Here is a 20752-nt window from a genome sequence, read left to right on the forward strand (position 1 = left end):
GTTGCATTGCACTGTATTATATTCAGATGTATTTCTAATATTTTGCCCCTCTTGTATATGTACGTGGGTAGGACCAAAAACAGAAACACCTGTCAATATAATGTACTGTAGTCCAGTCCTACAGCACCTTTAACTCTGATATCAGTCATTTAAATGTACACATTTTCAAGAATGTCACCAAAAAAGCAAACATTATAAACGTCGTAATGGTGGGACCCGTGGCAGAGCTGTTGAATTAGATTGCAATAAGTTATACAGGTGTATGTAATGAAATGGACACTGGTCAGTGCTGTAGTACATTGATCATGGAAAGTGTCACCATTTGATAAAAAAACAGAAACATACTGCTGCTAAAATTAGGGTGGTGTGTGTTCAACTGTTTACTAAAAATGAATAAAACAGCTTTTTTGGACTTTTTATATTTTGTGTGTATCTTTACACTGCATGTTTCAGCATGTGTGTGTTCATATGCTACTTCACTCTGGCATCCTGCCAACTTACAATTACCAGATGGTGAGAGCAGTTAAACAGGCCCAGGCATCCTGTCAGTCTGAGTAAATAATAGGTCCAGATTTTATGTGGCAAACAGATATTTAAATGGTACCATCACTGGTCAAATGGCTTTATTAGTGTAAGAACATACTTTGAAAATGTTATAATAAACATACCTTTCTGATGGAAATGGAGCAACTGCATAAATTAACAGGTCTTTCAATGTTAAATAGACAATCTGTACAATGTATTATCATAGTAAAATAATTCTAATTGTTTTTAAATATGTATATTTCTGTTACTAGTTTTATGTAAATGCAAATATTTCAATGTTAGAGTGAGCATTAAAATATATCAGTATTTTACTATGTTTCCTGCAGTTTTGCTTTCAACATCAAAGCACAGGGATGAAAAGTTGTTTAACATTTAAAGGGGAAAACACTCTTTTCAGACTTACAAAGACCTTATTCAACATACTCTGGACCTTTCTGCTACTTTACCAATACCATTCCTCACTGTACACAGATGAACAAAGCCTCAGTATGTTGAGGTCCATGCAAAATGCTGACTCGCCATTTCTGTTGCCTAACCTTGAGGTGACATTCATACAAATACAGATTAATTTTCATCATTGCACAAACAGACAACACATACACAAAGACAAAACTATGATTCTTGATCACATACAGGTTAATATCAATACAAGACAACACATACATTTCAGTATCACCAGAAATGAATTATAAAGAGCCCAGAAGTTATCAGAGGTAAAGTTTCAGTCAATTCCTTTGCACAAATGAGCAATTTAAGGGCACAAATTGTTTTTATGATTTATATTTTATTTTGCCCACATATTTAGTTCAACCATTGTAACAGAATAATAAATTACATTACTAAATAAAGATTAAACTATAAGGTAAGAGAGGCAGAAAATAGAACTACAAATTATTGATTTGTGGGAAATAACTTTACTCTGATAACTGCTGAGCATATGACTGTTGATATAATATTCTCACAGACAACACCAAGAGCACTGAAATGTGTTTATATCTTTGCAAATATCCGTTTACATAAGATGCATGTTCTTGTCCTGTAAACATTTGAACGGCATGTTTAAGTAATAAATAAGTTCACTGTTGAGACCCACAAAGAAAAAAAGAATTTGTATATAGTGGTTTGCAATCAGCTGCCAAGACTATGATGTTGCTGCAAAGTTTATTGATTATTTACTGAGTAAATACTTATAAGCACCACATGAACTGGATGAGCTGATAATGATCAGTTGACACTTCAGTTATACAACATGTACCTTTAGGTGTTTAGAATCCATCAGGAGCATCAAGACACACTTGTCTGCTTCTTCACTGCATCAGGCAGCTGGAACTTGGCAGGAAATCCTGGACATAAGTGATCACCGCCTTGGACAGATAGGTCATGGTTCCATAGCTGCCACTGGGGGCGCTATCATAGAAAAAGTTGCAGATTCCGGTCGCTGGATCCTTCTCAAGGAAATAATCACCTGCACTGTGGGATTTCTAGGGGTGCAGAGGTGGAAAAGGGTAAACCCAAGTGAACATGCACAAATACATTAACATCCTGTCAACATCAAAAATTTATCTCTTGCCGTCATCACCATCTCTTCACCATCTCTTGCCAGCAGTAGTACCTGGTCACTGAAGAAGAGGTCATTGGCCATATGCAGGATGCGGTCCACGTGGATAATGCCACCAATGTTGTTCACATCCACGTCAGCTACCAAGCCTAGAACCATCACAGTCTCCACTAGGAGCTGCCGGTACTCTGGTTGAGGGACGTGGTTCAAGACAGACTCCACCTGTACTGCAAACTTGATCTCGCCCGCTGTCATCTACACAGAAAACACATAATTAAACACACATCCATGCACACACACAGGAGGTCATAAATCCAGCTTTAGCTGCAAGACAGTGACATGCTACCTCTCTTGTAGTAGAAGAAGGCAATACGTATCCATCGATGGACAGGCCATGGCACTTTTGCAGGATCTTCCAGACCTTCTGGTAGAAACCCATTGGTACTCTGTTAATGGCTCCATCCAGCCTGCGTCTCCTCAGCCACTGGCCTTGCCGTTCCTCCCAGTGGAGTGCATCTCCTGGACCAGGACCCACTGGGGACAGAATCCCACTGGGTGTGGAGGGGCTGCTGCAGCGCTGTGGTTTAAGAACAGAAGGATGATGTCAGAACATGTTTAATCGACCGATCTAATGATCTTCAACCTTATTTACCTAAAATGTATTCCTTTCATACACCACTACATTTGTCAGTCGTGTTTGTACCACACAGGTAGTTTTGTTATTTAACTACTTCACTTCTCTGTTAACTGGCATCATTGGATCTAACTTGTAGTCTTCAGACCCAAACAACTCTTAAGACCTGTGAACAGACTTTGATGTGTAAAAGCAAATAATTGGGGGCCTAAATCTTTGACTGGTGGTGGTGAAAGGAGCCTTTTCACAACATACAGGGTACTGACAAGAGTAACAGCATATTACAAATACATGTAAATAAGGCTGAACATAGTAATTTCTCTATCACTGTCCATGCAGTCAGTCATACATATTGATATCATGCTCTATGACACGGCAATACAAGACAATTCATTTAAGGAAAAGGCTGGTGTTACTCTCCGTTCTAGTTTTAATTAACTTAAGACTAAATAAATTTTGCTTACTGACAGGTGTTTTCCGTGTAGCCACAGCCTGACATTAAAATAATAACTTTATTAATACATCCATTTTCAAAACAGCATTACAAAGCAATTTACATTGTATTCAACAGGTTTACAACATTAAGGTGCAGAAATTAGGAAGTAACATAACTCAAACACATAGCTCATGGCTTGAGAACTGCTGCTGCACTGGCTGACATATTGCTTTATTAAGATAAAGTATTAACTATGTCAGCCATCTTTACTGCAATGAAGCAATACGTCACTTTGTGCTACTTAATGCAGATTAAATTTATTGTTGGTTTGAGTCTCTTTAGGACATTTTTAGACAATAAGCTAAAATTTCACCAGCCTTATCCTTAAATGCAGCAAGGCACATGGAACCTTTTAATAACTACATAACATATGAAATCTGGATGAAAAAAACATACATACATTCTAACTACAGCAATCCTAGGCAGGACAAACCAAGATAATCTGAAGCAGATGAGGTGAAATGGTTTACCGTGGAGCGAGGAGAAGTGACATTGCTACTCAAGGAAAGACCACCGCTGAAGATCTACACATGGATATGGATGACAGAGAACAGTTGGAGATGGTTCTCATACTACAGTCATGATGACACTGCAGCCACACAGAGCATAATGCTACAATCTGTAAAGTGGAAAGCGTAATTCAGCTCTACAAAAAATGAACTAATGAGAAAGATTCTTGGAAAAAAATGACTATTCAGCAAAAACAATCCCAAGACAGATCAATGGACAAACAAATGATGACACTCTGTGAAGAAATGAGTTATGAGTGTGCGTATCTTAAAAGCAGCTCAATCAAGATCTCAATGGTTTGGTGAATTTGTAGAAACGTTATTTTCAACGTAATACCCTTCTACCAAAAGACAATTACAGTCCGAAACTCATAAGAGTAGCAAAGCAAGTTCCCCTACTGATATGTGATGAAGTGAAAGATGTTCCTGCTATGGAGAGTTAAGAGCCAGCGAGTGGTTTATGAGCAGGATTTAGCCGACGGTTTGGTTGTTTAGACTGAGGTTAGAAACAGTCACATGCTAGATATGATCAAATCCAACCCACACTGAGAGGCCGAGAGTCATCCAGCTGCAATATTAAGCAAGAACACTGTTATTCTGTTCTAACATAGATTGATATAGATTGATAGTTCAACAGAGCAAAGCACACAAAGCACATCCCACAGCATATTTACAAAAATAAAACATGATTATTATTATTTTTTTTTTAACTTGTGCTTCCCACCTGTTTTATCTCACTCTTCAGTTTGTGTATCCCTGTGCGTTCAGTCTTGGTGGCACCAGTGTGGCCTAGTTCATGGATTGAGATGGCAGGACTAGTGGCTGTTGACTGGATTGGGCGCACTGATGAACAGAAACAAAAAAGAAGAAACATAGGACACTTAAACAGCTTAATCTGACCTCTGAATTGCTGCCAACATTTCAGAATTTATTTATTTATTTATTTTTATTTTTTTGTGCTCTCTGATGGCTCTTTCCCAAGAGGAATACCACCAGGCTAAGCGGACCTAGGCGACATTTTTAATGGTGATATCATCTACCTGTGCCAGAGTGGAAAAGTGTTGGACTGAGCTTGCTTTTGTCCTTTTACAATTACCTTTCAGTTCTACTTAATTCTGGCTCATTCTCACCTTTTTGGATTCTGCTAACTCATATCAGCTAACTTCTTCTCTTAAACTTTTCACTCAAAACTATGGTTGCAACACCCACCTATACAATATAAAGACAAAGACAGACAAAGAAAAAGGGGAAAAACTCACTGCTCCTCTCCACCCCAAATTCTTTGCCACTGAGGATATGATGCAGGAGGCTCTTCATGCCAAACGGACTCAGGCTCATCAAACTCTCAGACGCTTCTTCCCCTGCAAAGGTATTACAGGATTTTTACTGTGCTGGGTAGTTTGTCTATGTGCACAGTTGTGTGTACATACACACAGCTTGTATGTGTGCTTGGTTTTCCTACCAGAACAGTGCAGGCTACGAGCCAGCTCAGTGGCCATCACTTGCATGATGAGTCCTATTCTGAGTCGGAGCATGTCCCCAAACAAAGCAGGCTGGGAGCGTACGTACATGGCTAGATAGACCATGATTTCCTACATGACAAACATGCACAGTTCACAGTTGTGAGATTAGTGTCTGGAAAAAGTCATGTGGCAGTCCAAAAGGTTAAAGCCTTACCTGAGTGAGTACAGCTATACTGATGTCCTGACCACTGGCTTCATAGATGAGAGTGTTCAACTCCTCAGGAGGAAGTGGCCTTAAAAGAAACAGTGAGGAGGAAGAGTTGATTTAATATGCAGTAATTAATTCAATAAAGCTGTAACATGAGCACAAAATCTCTTCAGCCACACCTGTTACTACAACTTACACTGTGATGACTCTTTCCCTGGGTTCAGGAGGTAGACCCACAGTCAGCTGCTTATGGTGGGAAATAAGATCTGTGCAGGCCTGAGGAACAGACAAATACAGGTGGAAGGAAATTATTAAAATAATCTTATATTTCAGTGATTCTGTAGAGGAGACTCTTTTTGCCTTTTTTGCCATTTTTCCAATGGCCAGTAGATGGTGTTAGAGACTTATCTCTGTTTTGATAAGTGAGTTTTTGTCCACTGATTGAGCCTGATGGAAGACGCCAAGAACATGATATGACAATGACTTCAAGTCAAGTTGCTGCTGCAAACTAGCTCCTAAGCCTCCCTGTTGTCTGCTGAGATAAAAGATGACTATGATTATTCTCACTGACCTCAGCAAGGACCTCCACCCTCTTGCGTAGTATTCCAGAGATGTATCTGATGAGTCCCCACTCTTTGCAGGCTCCAGCTTGCACATACAGCTCCTCTAACAGAGAACGCACACTGACCCCACCCTGCCCAGGACCTGACAACTCCACCAGCCAATCAGCTCCTCTGGTCACAAGAAGAAAACCACATTCATTACTTATTAGTGTGCCAAAGATACCAATAAGTGGTGTGTGACTATGTGTTCGTAGCTGTTTCTATGTCCATACTTCATTACGTAGAGGATGTAGAGGATGTCAGCCTGGTCCTGCAGAGTGGGACAGTCTTTAAGCTGTCTCACCAAAGCTGCAAAGTCCGTGTTGCCCTGAGAGTCTCGAGGCAGGTGCAGATCAGCAGTACTGTGAGGCTAGTGAGGAAGAGTGTAAGACAAATGCACTTTAGAGCAATACTGTAATCACAAAAGAAACACAGCTGCTTGTGTGAGGATCTGCTGTGCCTACCTTGTGCTGCTTTGCATGTGGGCCATGCTGAGAATGAGGAACTTCAAGAAGGTTGAGTGATTTGCGGTGTTTGTTTGTGACGGGAGTCACAGGTAGATACATGGAAGACTCTGAAACATAAAGACTGATTAAAACAATCCTTCACAGAAAACAACTACTGTTGAAGTTACATTAACATTGCCGGTGGACTCACTTTATGTACAGTAGCTTGCTCTTCAGCTACCTCTAATGATTTCCTACATTTCCAGTAAGCTTTCAAAAAGCTCCATGGCAATGCATTTTCACTCATTTTGTTCTTTTTGCTGTGAGTTAAACTTGTAGTGTCTAGATGAATGTTGTATGTTTTCTCTAGTATTTATCTCATGTCTCTGGCCATGAAATCTATATGTAGCCAGAAGAGAAAAGTAAAGCTCCAAACTTTGAACTTAGAACAGCTACAGCTACTTAAGTTTCTGTACAGCAGTTTGTGTTTTGATAACTTGTCACTTTTAAGGATTTTGTAGGAAAACATATTTATATTCATTAATGTAAGGTATTAAAAAGTACAGTTTTGATATTAGTATTAAATCTCAGGTATGGCATAAGCACTAGCATCAAAAATGCTGAGACAATACCCACTCCTACCTTGTACCTAAGCTGACTGATTACATTCTTAAAGGATAACTCACTGGGCATGTTCAGGCCCTGGACCTGGGCCATGAGAGACAAGATGTCTCTTGTGGTGTGTTCAGCACTGAAGACATGGTGTTGCCCCCTCTGGATGGGAGGAAGATGGCTTTTGGTGTTGGTGCTGTGGAGGAGCTGCGTGATGTACTGGTCAAACATGTCTTTTGAGCCCTCTGGAATTAAAGGCATACACTCCACATTTACTTACAGTTCAACTCAAATATGACTGAAATGTACACACACATACACACTTTGCTCATCTACCTGAGGGACCACATTTGTTATATTCCTCTCCATATTCATCGTCATCACTGTCATCATCTTCCTCATCCTCAAGGAAGATGTCATCGTTCTCTTCATCCAGGAAGCTGAGGCGGGTGTGGAACGAAGTGGTTTGGAAACTGGAGAGGTCTGACATTTGCACCCTGTGGTAACATTCACACAAAACACCCACAACACACTTGTAAAAACAGATATTCTATTTTCAGTAATGGTATGATTGAATGGTGTTACAGATGGAAACTGACCTCGCACCAGCAAAATAGCCATCCTGTAATTTCCTGAGGGTTGCTAGGATACATGGATCAATCGCATCTTCATCTTCAACTGTATTAAAAAAAAAAAAAAAAAAAAAAGGAAACAAATGCTGTGCAGCTCAGTGAAATAATCTGACAAGATGGCAATACTGAAAAATACAGTAGGTACATTCAGCATGTCTGTGTCTGTGTACAGATTTTGTCACTGATGGCATCACAGACACGCAAGCTGTAGTTAGGGGTGTGCAGTTGAAATCACTATGAAGGCCAAATTTTGTGTTGTTTTATTGTTGTTTTAACAAACTCACTTTACTCATGGTGTGTGCTCCATTGCATCGTTCTCACTGATTTGGTAGCTGGTGTGATCCCATCACAAGATGGTCTCTAGTTTTATCCTAACTAACACTAAAGTATACTATATGAAACAGTTAAAAACTGATTTGCTTTGGGTTAAGAGCCTTATTACCCAGCATGCTGCGGGTGATGGGGAAAGTGAGTGTGGGTCGTCCTGTCATCCTCCAGCAAGAGGACAGATAGGCCAACTCTGTTCGTAACATCTCCACAATCATCTGGTTGTCCAGTGCCAGGTAGAAATGATGCTGATCCAGAAACTGGACAGTAAACACAGGAAAGAAGAAAAGAGAGAAACAGGAAGACAGGAAAAAAAAACAAAAAAAAAAAAAAAACAAACAAAAAAAAAAAAACACCAAAGCATTAATTTTTTATTTTTTAAATCATTGCCACCTCCTTTGTGAGTTTGAACAACACAACATCTCAAGCTAGTTGTACCTGGGGGGTGAATATATAGGAGCGATTTCTAATCTCGTAGAATTTGGATGTGCCCAGGACTCCAATGTGTCTGTAGGGCCTCCCACTCAAATTCAGTTTCTTGCAGTTCCCTGTGACAATGACACAAGATGTTACTCTTATTATACAAAAATACACTGCCTGTACACTAAGGAAAAGAATGCTTGGTGCTTGTTTACCCAGTCTGACATAGACATGGCTCAGGATGCGAGCAGGCATGACCCTGATAGGCAGAACATCGGACATTGTCTGGACCGTTATCCCATGATCACTTAGCAACTCCTGGATCTCCTCTGACTCTGCTAGAACACAAACTGATGCACACATGTAAAAAGAAACACATTACATCCTTCATCCTGTGAGGAAATCTGTACATAAACCAATGTTAACATTAGAACAGCATTAGAAATATGTCCAGAACATTCCTGATACTTTTGAAATTGTGTGCGATTTATGTTCTTCTTCTCATAATGTCAAATAAACAAAACTAAACAAAAAAAAGGGTACAGCTAAGCCAAAGTACAATGAAAGTCAAGCCAAGTCTGACAATTTAGAGTTGAGCCTGAGTTAACAAAGGATTAACCTTGTTTTTAGGATTAACAAGCTGAGAAAGGCCTTTGATGCAACACTCAAGCCAGATTTCATATTATTGCTATACATGTAGTAAGGATCTACAAAAAGTAAACACCCTTCTCTGCTTTTAATCCATAAAACAAACTTGTTCCAATGGTGTAATGAGGACTACAGACTCGCAAGGGCCTCGCTGAGTGACACAATCACAGAGTTCCAAAACAACCTCTTGAATTTTGCAATTCAACATATTTTCTTAATCCAGCTTCTTTGATCACCAACCTTGTACCACAACATCTGGCTTGAAGTTTGTAGAGAATCTCCTGTTGAGAGGATCTATCTCTCCTGGTGCTAAAAACCCCTTATAGCAGAAAGAAAAAGACACACAGAGACAGACATTATTGCAGAGGCAGTGGTTTTAAAGTACCTTAGAACAGAGGTGGTATGTGTGGCTTCACTTCCTCATTTACAGAATAAAATCCACATCCTGATTTGTGACATCGTACATTGCTGTGATAGTCACAGTAATAACAATTAGGAGAAAAGTGTTGCAAGCTAACGTTAGAGGTTGTGTACAAGGGCCCTGCGAATACCTCAGCCAGAAGACAGCCCAAGATGTACAGTGACTGTCCCCACATGTGTGGCAGCTGCCCCATGGGCACTCTGTCCACTGAGTGAGGATTGCTGTACTCCTCCTCCACCTGTAAGAGGCAAAATACATTCTCATTCTTATTTGATTATATTCCCAGACACTATTTTATTGCTGGCAGGCTTGCAGACTCCCCTTCCCTACCACCACCATAGATTTAAAATATACTGATTATATGTACCAAAACCCTTGGATAGACACGAAACAAAGTGATGACAAACAAAAATTAGACTAAAGACCAGATATGTGACAGTAGATACTGAAAAATTTGTGAATAAGGCTAAATCAGAGGCTGTATCTGCCACATCTTTCTTATGGGAATGGATACCTTGTCACGTGGTACAGAATAAAGTTCAGGCACCAGTTTGATGCCATTCTTCCCTCTGATCAAAACGCCCTCCAGTGCCTCACGGTACTCCTGCACCTGAGTAAAGCACACAGTAATTTGGTTCATTGTTAGATCTGCAGCACAAGTCATTCTAAGTGACTCCATGGCAGCACCTGTGTGCTGGGTTTTATTACCTGCACTTGATCTCCAGCAAAGATACCATCCAGGATGAGATATGTCCAGAACACAGGCCATTCACATTCAATGTTCTCGAAGAGTTTTAGTTCCGCAGGATCGTAGTGCAACCGCGATGGGTCCTAGTGAGACAGCAGCTGAGAACTTGAACCTCCCATCTCAAATGATTTTTAGTGCAGCAATCACGTTTTCAATCTGCACAATATATCTTACCTCTTTGGGACAACGATATCCATCCCTGATGAAGCGGCAGCAGCCAAAACGACCCTGAAATTATACCAAAGAATGGAAATGTCAGTGTGCTGACTGACTCATGTATACAGTGCCTATTAAAAATATTCACCCCCCTGGATGTTTGACCATGATTCCATTTATAAAAGCAATAAAAGGGGAAAACATCCAAGGGGGTGAATAGTTTTCATGGGCACTGTATATACAAAGAAAATTTACAGGGTAAAATATTCGATTAAGTTCTTTCCGTGCAAAGTTGTGCAAAACAAATGATTTGTCTTTCTCATACTTAGGCTGTACCTGCAGTTTGCTTATGATTTCTGACTTAGTGATGGCCACCAGATCAGCGTCCTCAACAGCAAAAGCAGGGAAGGAAATGACAGACAGAAGACCAGCGTCTATCTCCTTTGAAGTTGAAGCTCTCGGCAGCATGGAGCACAGGATGGACTGAGGGAAATCGCACAGACATGCTGAGCAGAAAAAAGATGCACAGAGGCAATACTGAGATGGCTGGAGGAAAAGCCAGCAGTACCTGACAATGCTCCACTTCATCAGGCAAAACATGGATGACTGACTTCGGTCCTCCATGGGCACCAAAGAGATCCAGCTCATCTATGGCCTCCAGAGCTGCCTGCAAACCCCCCCCCACCCCATGTAGCAGTATACATTTTATAAAAAAAACATTCTTCCTTTAATATATTATAAATCATAACACGCTGACAATAATAAATTAACTCTGTGGCTCCTGTACCTTAGCCATTCCTACAGAGCTCCCATTGAGCTCAGGGATGCCCTGGTTGGTCTTGTCCCCTCGCTCCCACATCCCATAATCCTAGAGGGGTGAAAAAGGACATGACATAATGATGAAATCATTTCCACATTCACAGTCTCTATACTCTCCCCATTTCTCTCCACTGTAACTCTTAGCATTACATTTAAAAGAGCACTCCACCCATGTAGCACTGCTCTACATTAACTGTCAGATTCATGACAGACAGCCGAACCAGAGGTATCAACTTTTATTCCCCCACACATTCTTCTTCCTCTCCAAAACCATGACAACTAAATTTCCCGTAATTCAACTCGACCACCTCCATTTTCAACAGAGGTTCAGCGAGTTCTGCTTAACCGTTTCTTTTCAGCCCCTCCCTCTTGCTTTCTAGAAACCATCCTCCCAAACATCTGAAAATGTTACTCACCGCCACTTTGTAGGCAGCTTCTATGTAGAAGACCAAGTTCTGGATAAAGGCTACCTCATCCAGGTTTGAGATTATGCGAAGACCTGCATGATAAAGTCACACATTCAACTCATTTTCAGTTTTGTTTGTTGCTTATTGAATGTCTGTTCTTTTTAAGAGTACAATTATTAGATACTTTAATTGTCACCCTCGAGTGCCTGCAGAGCTTACCAGAAAGGAAGTTGACAGAGCAGCATGTATTGCTGTTTGCTACAGTGTCTTACGGTGGCATAATACTACGCAAGAATCAGAAATTTTCAAACCATGTCTACAGAAAAGGCAAGAATTACAAGCACCACTCTGGATCACAACTGTACCTGAGGCTGTCATCTGTGCCAGCATCAGCAGGTAAATCGAGGTGGCATCCACCTGGAGGTGGCCCCACTGGTCGTCCCCGACCACCGTGGCACAGGTGGGAGTATCATATTTGGCATGCAAGCAATCCTTGGTACTTTGAGTGTGTTTGAACTTCTGCACCTTGGCTACCTAAAAACACAGGAACATACAAATATGCATACACAGAATACACACATGTACCAACAGACAGCTCGGTGACAGTCCAAAACAATCACAAACATTTATTCACAATTAGATAAATCTCAAGGAGTGTGTATTTAATCACATGCAGGACATAATGTTGATCACTGTGCAGTTTTTGATTCTTCAACATCCCAGTGAGTCTCAAAAATAATTTCTTTAGGCCTACTGACGACATAGCAGCAGCAGCGGGATGAAGCCTCTTTGCTTTATGGTTCCCTGAGCACTGCAGCATTTTAACACTCATCTGTGAATTTAGCATATTCATCTTACTTCCAGTAATAGAAGGTGAGAGCAAAAACACAAGTACACAATGTTACTGCACTCAGGCTTTCACAGTCATTTTCACTTCCAAATGTACATAACAAACATACTGATGATCATTTGTGTGTTTTTATGACTAACTACCTATGTAACCGAAGTTTAACATGCCTGTGCAGATAGCAGCCGACTCTGCTGGGAAACCTGGATTTGCTGTTTACATAAAAAACTCACTCTGTTTAAATACCACAGTACTCCAGATAACACACTGTGGTTTCTCAGAACCAGAAGATTGGCTTATAAGATCTGCTGCGACCAGGACGTGATGTTTTTTATGTGGGTGAAAATAAATGAACATGTAAGTGCTTAGTATGAGCACAGATGCACCTTACCTGTCTCATCATGCACTGTAGAAGCCCCTGCATCAGTTTCACCACACTCTGCAAACAAACAGCGACAACTCATAATCAGAATCACTGAATTTTAACAAACTTCATATTCCCCTGCAAATCAGTGTTTTAAACATCAATCTGAGAACAATATATTTGAGCTTACTACTAAAATATTTAACCCAACATAACAGGTAGAACAACCAGACACTGGTGTACACAATAACCCTCTCACTCTCTGCGTCTGTCACAAACACACCTGCTCCAGTTCGTAAGCCTTGGCCTTGTCCTCATCGCGGTCTGCATTCTTGCGGTAGGCCATGCCCAGCGCCCACACAGCCAGGACACTGTATACATTATCCCTCACCCAGGCGTCCTTCTTCTGGGCACTGGCAGGCAGAAGTCCTGTCACTGGGTTCTGAAATAGACACGCACACCAGGGATTAATTTGCTGCAACGACGTGCTGGACCTGTCATCCTCACATTTAAATGAATCATTTATCACAGGTGTGTCCAAACTGTTCCACAAAGGGCCGGTGTGGCTGCAGGTTTTTGTTCCAACCAAGCAGCAGCACACCAGACTTGACTCATTTAATCAACTGATCTCAGTCTTCAGAAAGTTGATTGGTCAAACTGTGTGCTCTTCATTGGTTGGAACAAAAACCTGCAGACACACTGGCCCTTTGTGGAACAGTTTGTACACCCCTGATTTATTATTTTAAAGAAGTAGCTAACAATTTCCATTATTGATTTATCTGCCAATTATTTTCTTGATTAACTGATTCATCATTTTGTCTATAAAAATGTCACGTAAAAGTTTAAAAGGTTGATCCCAAATTCCCAGAGCAGAAGGTGACCAAGTATCAGGTCTCTATCACTGAAAGTAAATGTGATTTTAAGTTGGGTCAGCACATTAATAATACCACAATTTACATAGTTTCAGCTTTAGTTTTTGGTTGAAGAATCTAAGACCTCATTCTGTACCCCTCCTCTGAAACCAAACCTACAGCCTTGCATATACTTGCTTTGGAAGGAAAGCTGGCACGGCTTTCTATCAGCTGTGAACCCAGGTCACAGCTTTAAACTTAGACAGCTGTTGACTGTGTCTCAATGTGAAGTCAAGTGCTGATAGATAAAGGTGCATGGTTTCCCGGTCCCCAGTCCATTCCAGAGGCTGAACTTTGCCCAGGCCTTGTTTGTGTCTGTGCAGCTCAGTCTGGTTGAACCTGAACCAATGCAGTCAACAAAACACCTGCATATCTAACATGTTTCTGCAGGAAAAGATGTTGCAGAAATTAAAGTTGTATTTATATATAATTTCTAGATCACTGAAAAGAGTGACTTGACAAACATTTAAAGGCTCCATAAGTTAGTAAAGTTCTTTCCCTTTAATAAGTAAGTTCCTTCATCTAAATTAATTTGATTAAGTTGTTTATTAAGCAAAAAATCCAAGAATTCACTGCTACCACCTTCTCCAATGTGAATATTTGCTAGTTTCCAACTCCAACATCTTGAGATTTCTGTTAGTTACACAACAGTATGTTCAGTGGGGCTTCAAGGAATAATGATGGACCTTTTTACACTATTTTCTGACATTTCATACACTGAACAGTTAATCACCTTTTAATGAAAATAACTGTCAGGTGTATTCATGATGAGAGTAAGTGCTGTTTGGAGCCTTACAGTTCTTCTGTGATGGAATAATACTACATTGCCCAAGGGCTTCTGCATTTTAATAACTTGACAGAAAAAATGAAGACAATTAGATAAAATAAACTTAACAACAATTATAAACAAAACAATTATGGCTTTATTTAGTCTCTGTAAGACTGGGGTCACAAGGTGGAGGTCCTGTGGCTATTGAACTTTAGCTCTAACAAATTAGTGATTAATAAAATTATGTAAACCCAAATGTATGTAGTAAACCTGTGGCTTTAATGGCTTTTTGAAGGTTGGTAGCCCATCGTTGACTACTTAAGCAATAGTTCTGAGTACTTATTCTATCGCTGTGTAGTCGTGCCCTTTGAGACAGCTGCACAGCATTGACTTCTCTCCTGCACCCTGCTGTGAGTGGCTGGACTCACCTGATGGCACAGGATAGTCTCCTGGACCAGCCTGGCATAGCCATCCAGCCTCACTCCTGAGTTACTGCGGCTCCTCATCCTGACTGATCACTGCACACAGGACACAGCAACAAATTATGTCAGCGCTAAAAACTTGCAAAGCTGTCTGTAAACGTACTCCACGATGAAAACACGGCAGGTTAATTTTCCTTAATCAGGGAGGCAGCCTACCATGCAGTGACCCATCCTTCTAGTCCCGCAGCGCGGATATGATCTGACGCTCTGCCCGCTCCGCAGAGGCTGCTCTCTGCTAAAGCTGGCTAGCCGAGTAGCATCCAGCTGTTTTTGACGACAACATTTAACGTGAAGCTCACAGCCTATATTCTCACACGCACATACACGGATGTTCCGGTCAAAGTGCTTGGCATGTCGACTCAGGACTTGCAGACGACAATATGTGAGGTTTCAGAGAAGGAGATTCGCAGACGGTGAATGTCTGTAGGGAAGTATACATCCACCAATCTGAAAAAAAAACACATTATGTCCGTGTTGTTTGGTTATTTGACGACAGGTGGCGCTATACGACCACTGTTTCATCCCTATGCAAAGTTTCAAGACACGATTCCAAATCTTCCACTCAGTTCAAGCCTATTTGTGTAGCACATTTTCATACAAATGCAATACTACTGGAAAAAAAATGAAAAAGAAAAAGGCAAACAACAACAGAACAGAAAAAGAGGAGAAGAGCAGATAAGTGAATGTAAAAGCATACATAAGAACAGCAGTGATGTTACGCAGGAAAAAATGGTCTCTGTCAGTGTTGTATTATTAAATATAACTACTGGATTATCAGTGGGGTGGTTGATTTACTGTAAAGCAATGCATTATATTTTGTATCACAATTGTATTTTTTAATCTATATGCAAAGTATTTAGCTGTCAAATAAACGCTGTTGACTAAAAACTGCCATATTTTCTTCTTACATATAGTGGTGTAGACGTATAAAATAGCATTAAGTTAAAATACTTAAAGTACTTCATAACTGTTTTTATGCACAGTACTTGTGTGCTTTTTTTTTTTTTTGCATTTCACCACTGAAGAATAGTAATGATAAGAGCCAAATAAATTACTTAATGAAAATGTTACATTGAATAAAACAAGTGACAAAATATCATCTTATAACAGTGAAAGCCTCCTATTTCCTTAGATGGTTAAATTCACAAGATAGGATAGTAACAAATAAACCCTACATTTACCTGCAGCAGTATTAAAATAATGCACACATTAATGCATCAATAATCACAATCCAATCCACAATGAGTACTTTTGTATTTTGAGTATATTTTGCTTTTATACTTTAAGTTAAGTTTTGAATGAAGGCCTTTTGCTTGTATAAGAGTATTTCTACACATTTCTACACAATAATCTTCTTCTTCTATCTCTGGGTGAGATACAGTGTGACTTTTTATATATATATATATATTATTACCACTGAAAAGAGAAGTGAAAACGGCCAAACTTTCATCCACATGAGACATGAAGCCATAGCTGCTTGCTGAGAATAACGTAACGAATAACGGAATCTTTAAGCCAATCAAATCCTACCGCTGTGGCTTTTCCAGCCAATCACAGCGCCGCTCACTTAATCGTTGTCTCACCAGCAAACAGCCATCCGCTAGCTACTTTAGCATCAAGCTGGGGGAGACGCTAACTCTCGGAAAGACTGAAACATTTGTCCAAGCTTCTTTGGCTATGTTCTTCGCTTGATTTTTTTTTTTTTTTTACTGAAGTTACCAGTCGCCCGAGTGACTAAATCGGAGGCCCGCTTTAAGGTAAAGAGTCGTGTTTACTTCTCGTTTCTGCTGTAGCTAGCTAAGCGTCGCAGGAGGGGGCGCAAATGACACATAACGTGTTGTTGATGTTAATATGTGGCCATTTAGCAAGGTTAGCTAACTTAAGCTAATGAAACTTTGTGCAAAAGACTACTGGACGTAAAATGTACCAAATGTAAAATAAATTTGATCACATGGCTAGGTCGTATTATCCTCGAAAACAGCGAATGTGCGCAGATGTTGGGCGTTTCTTACTTGTCATTCCATTAGATGTACCGAATTAACTTTATTTACATGGAAAAATAATGTTCACCATAGATGTCACATGATTGCTATTTACTCACCGCCGACCACCGCCATCATCTTCTCATTCTTTTAATGTATTCCTCTCTCGAAAGATTGTAGGTTAATGTTTATCGCATCTCAACTATGAATAACTTTGAACTTAACTTCCTCCCCCAGATGCAGTTCATGCTGTTGTTCAGCCGGCAGGGAAAACTGCGGTTGCAGAAATGGTATGTGCCTCTGTCCGACAAGGAGAGGAAGAAGATCTCCAGAGATCTGGTCCAGACTATACTGGCCAGGAAACCCAAGATGTGCAGCTTCTTAGAGTGGAGGGACCTCAAGATTGTGTACAAGAGGTAGGGTTCCTCAGTTTGTCTTTCCCAGATGGCATCTACAGTATGCTTTACTGTTTACTAAGACATACTTGGATGCACAGGCATGTACACTCAGTTGGTAGTTTACCAGGTACAGCTATCTGAAACTAATGCAGTTTTAGACAGTCCTGCAATAAATCCTAATTTCACGCAGGTATCAATGTTAACTTTTTGTTGAAACTGTTAAAGAAGTGTCGATTCAACTGTATGATCATTTTGTACACTGCTTTGTGTTGACAGGTGTTGCGGGAATGTTGTATTAGACTACATTTGTTTTGGCTATGTGTTCCTAAAAAACTGACAATTGAGTGCACATTTGCAGCAGTAATGCATTTGTTTTTTCAACCAAATCAAATCAATATCTGGTGTGATCCCCCTTTGCTTTTAAAACAACTAAAGTTCTCCTGGGTAATTGCAAATAGTTCTTAAATGTACAAGGAGGGTAGGTTTCTCCAAGCATCATGGAGAACATTAAGCTGTTCTTCTATGCCATCTTGGTGTCTTCTGTCTCTTCGTGTGATGTCAGATTGACTCATGTCATGGAGTGGGTTCAGTGGTTAAAATAAAAGGTCAAATGGACCTTGATGTTTGGCTGTTTTGTTAAACCTTTAAACATTTGGCAAGCATTTCACTTTGTGGTAAAAATGTATTATGCTAGGCATTTTAGAGGATGGTTTTAGTAATGGGATGTGCTAATGTTTGGTTTGTTTCATAACTTCTGTATCTGTGGTGGTTTGTTGGTCTTGTTTGTGAGAACCAGTGATTCACTGATTATTTTGTCAGGCACTGAGATTTCTGGCATTTAGATCTCACCTTCTGGTGTGTTATGAAATCCAGAAACACCCCCTCTCTAATAAAAACAGCCAAACAATGGATTACAATGACGCAGGTATGTGAAGAATGACTGATTTGTCCTAGACATATGAATGCTGAGTCATGAAAATATAAAAGAATCGTTTTAATGTGCTCACTGTAATAAACAAAAACAAACTACAAAACAGTGACACAATGCTGATGATTTACACCTAGTTACCTGTTTATTGTATTGAATTGTACATGTGTACAATCTAAAGCAATACAATTGAATATCACTAGAATAAATCCTGATTGTGCAAAGGTTACAATGTTCAGATTTTTTTCAGAGATGGATTGTTTAAAAACTAATGGTTTTATTGGTTTATTAATGCCAAGGTTTTATTAAACATTTGCAGGCCTGAATGTGACCAGTGATGATAGATTTCTTAATAGCACTCATGTCACTAATATCAATCTGCTGCTGTCTTTGTGTTGCAGATATGCGAGCCTGTATTTCTGCTGTGCAGTAGAGGATCAGGATAACGAGCTGATCACCCTGGAGATCATCCATAGATATGTGGAGCTGCTGGACAAATATTTTGGCAGCGTGAGTTTCATAAACGTCACACATGTAACACACTGATTGATTATTAGGGGGGGATTTACTGGAAGGATCCAGGTTTTTAGTCAGGACAGTATCTCCTCTGATGTGCTGTTGTTTGTGGTGTTGTGGCCTCACAGGTGTGTGAGCTGGATATTATCTTCAACTTTGAGAAGGCCTACTTTATCCTGGACGAGTTCCTGCTGGGCGGAGAGGCCCAGGAAACATCCAAGAAGAATGTGCTGAAAGCCATCGAGCAGGCTGACCTGCTGCAGGAGGTATGCACTGTTCTTCATCACCAGATAATTGAACCCACCTGACAGACCAGCCAGTGTCAGGTGAACAGCACTCGGGAGTAGGGTGGCAACCAATGATTATTTTCACTGTCAGTTAACCTGACAGTAATTTTCTTGATTAATTGATTAGAAGTCTTTGGTCTAAAAAATGTCAGGACAATTTGGAAAACTGCCTGTTTCCAGTGCCAACGGTGATGTCTATAAATAACTTGTTTTGCTTGACCAACAGCCCAAACCCCAAAGATATTCACTTTACTGTTAAGACAAAGGAAAGCAGATAATCTTGATATCAGAGAACCTGAACCCAGCACATTTATGGCACATGCTTTAAAAAAATTACATAAATGACTCATCAATAATTAGACTGATTTTCTGTTGCTAGATTAATCATTGCAGCTCTGACTTGATGTAAATATAGAATTGATTTCACTCAGCAAAACATTGTTAATCCAGATAGAAGAGTAGAACTAAGATGTTGTTTTCCATTTCCCACCTCGCAACCATCTTCACCTACCTGTTTATTTTAAGCCTGCAGTGCCTGATTAACATCTCTGTCCCTTGTGCCAGTGCACTAAAGCAAGTGCTGTCCTCCATGTTTGCATTGCTGTGTAGCTGTAGTCATTTGCAGTCGACAGAATCAGTGCTCTGTGATTTATTTTTAGCAAAGTATGCAGGACTATTGTTATAACAGCATGACGGACTGCACAAGCCTGCAAAAGGTTCAGCTCACTGGAAAGGGCCCCTGTTCCTGTCAGACATTTAGCAACTTGTAATCATGACTTGTACTGTTAATTATAATGTGGAGGGGTACTTTGCGCTGCAGAATGTGTGACTGATGAACAAACTGACAGCACGACAAACAAGGAACGCTTTCTTTTCTTTATCGGCAGGAGGCTGAGGCACCACGGAGCGTTTTAGAAGAAATTGGGCTGACATAAATCATCACCCTGCTGCCTCGCAAGTTCTTTCATCCAGATGTAGATCTGTCTCTATCCTGTCTTCTTCTGTTCACTGTGCCAGTGTTGTATGTATATATTCACCATCTATGTACTGTATTACTCTGCACTGTACTATCCTGTAATGTCTTTCAATGTGGTGCCAAATGTGGTTTTAATGTGTCTCCTTATGTACAAGCTCCCTCTCTGTATTCCTCAGTACTATCAGCATCACTTCACTCCCCTAACTTCTTAAAACTCCACAGAGAACAATGTAGCGACGACATGAAAACTCCAACATCATCATAATAAGGTCATGGATCATCACTGATTGCAGAGTTATATGTGTTGTTTGGCCTCAAGAACTTTTTAAGGTGCTGTTGTAGCTGTTGGTGCTTTTTGTGTATTACTATTCAAAGTAAGAGAGCATCTGATTTTACGAAAGAATAAATACTCAGCAATCTTTGAAAAACCCAGAAGGTCATTTAACAAAATCTACAGCTGTTCAGGTGTTTCCACAATTCTAAAAGACTCCTCTACCCATCTGAATAAAAAAAAATATTCTGTTTGCTGCACAAGAAAAAAAAAAGACCCTTTCTGTAATCATAAAATACTGGAAAGAACAATAACAGTTTAACTAATGTTTTAAGTGTGGTTCACATACAAACTGAGCAAGGAGACGTC

At 40.1% G+C, this 20752-nt stretch overlaps 2 protein-coding genes across 3 annotated transcripts; one reads left to right on the forward strand and one right to left on the reverse strand.

Annotated features, from left to right (window-relative positions):
• Window positions 1-608: 608 nt before the first annotated feature.
• phka2 (phosphorylase kinase, alpha 2 (liver)) lies at window positions 609-17252 on the reverse strand. 2 transcript variants are annotated; one of them, XM_041044675.1, is made up of 33 exons: window positions 17127-17252; window positions 15182-15472; window positions 14972-15061; window positions 13147-13305; window positions 12891-12938; window positions 12018-12186; window positions 11662-11744; window positions 11214-11294; window positions 10995-11093; window positions 10763-10909; window positions 10445-10498; window positions 10231-10353; window positions 10037-10132; window positions 9653-9760; window positions 9342-9420; window positions 8669-8803; window positions 8472-8581; window positions 8149-8293; window positions 7674-7752; window positions 7411-7571; window positions 7149-7319; window positions 6481-6590; window positions 6250-6386; window positions 5986-6148; window positions 5611-5690; window positions 5421-5499; window positions 5206-5335; window positions 5003-5104; window positions 4468-4586; window positions 3705-3758; window positions 2451-2681; window positions 2159-2359; window positions 609-2027 (listed from the first exon to the last, which is right to left on the reverse strand). In XM_041044675.1, exons 3-33 carry the CDS (start codon window positions 15047-15049, stop codon window positions 1854-1856), a joined length of 3705 nt encoding a protein of 1234 aa, XP_040900609.1. In that variant the 5' UTR covers window positions 15050-15061; window positions 15182-15472; window positions 17127-17252; the 3' UTR covers window positions 609-1853. The 2 variants fall into 2 exon arrangements, with proteins under 2 accessions (XP_040900609.1, XP_040900689.1); XM_041044755.1 differs by lacking the exon at window positions 3705-3758.
• Window positions 16612-20688, forward strand: LOC121186258 (AP-1 complex subunit sigma-2-like). Its single transcript, XM_041044978.1, has 5 exons — window positions 16612-16782; window positions 17245-17423; window positions 18735-18843; window positions 18978-19115; window positions 20024-20688. Exons 2-5 carry the CDS (start codon window positions 17245-17247, stop codon window positions 20069-20071), a joined length of 474 nt encoding a protein of 157 aa, XP_040900912.1. The 5' UTR covers window positions 16612-16782; the 3' UTR covers window positions 20072-20688.
• The last annotated feature ends 64 nt before the right edge of the window (window positions 20689-20752 follow it).

The sequence above is a fragment of the Toxotes jaculatrix genome, chromosome 1 (genome assembly GCF_017976425.1).
Source record: "Toxotes jaculatrix isolate fToxJac2 chromosome 1, fToxJac2.pri, whole genome shotgun sequence".
NCBI classification, from domain to species: Eukaryota; Metazoa; Chordata; class Actinopteri; family Toxotidae; genus Toxotes; species Toxotes jaculatrix.

Excerpts from the sequence above, each read along its gene's own strand:
- phka2 (XM_041044675.1), bottom strand. The coding sequence starts at position 15,049 with ATGAGGAGCCGCAGTAACTCAGGAGTGAGGCTGGATGGCTATGCCAGG. Across the intron at positions 7,572-7,673 it reads GGCTATTTTGCTGGTGCGAG|GGTGCAAATGTCAGACCTCT; the intron begins GTCAGTTTCCAT and ends ATGTTACCACAG. Across the intron at positions 5,336-5,420 it reads GTATAGCTGTACTCACTCAG|GAAATCATGGTCTATCTAGC; the intron begins GTAAGGCTTTAA and ends TTTGTCATGTAG.
- LOC121186258 (XM_041044978.1), top strand. The coding sequence starts at position 17,245 with ATGCAGTTCATGCTGTTGTTCAGCCGGCAGGGAAAACTGCGGTTGCAG. Across the intron at positions 18,844-18,977 it reads TGGACAAATATTTTGGCAGC|GTGTGTGAGCTGGATATTAT; the intron begins GTGAGTTTCATA and ends GTGGCCTCACAG. Across the intron at positions 19,116-20,023 it reads AGGCTGACCTGCTGCAGGAG|GAGGCTGAGGCACCACGGAG; the intron begins GTATGCACTGTT and ends CTTTATCGGCAG.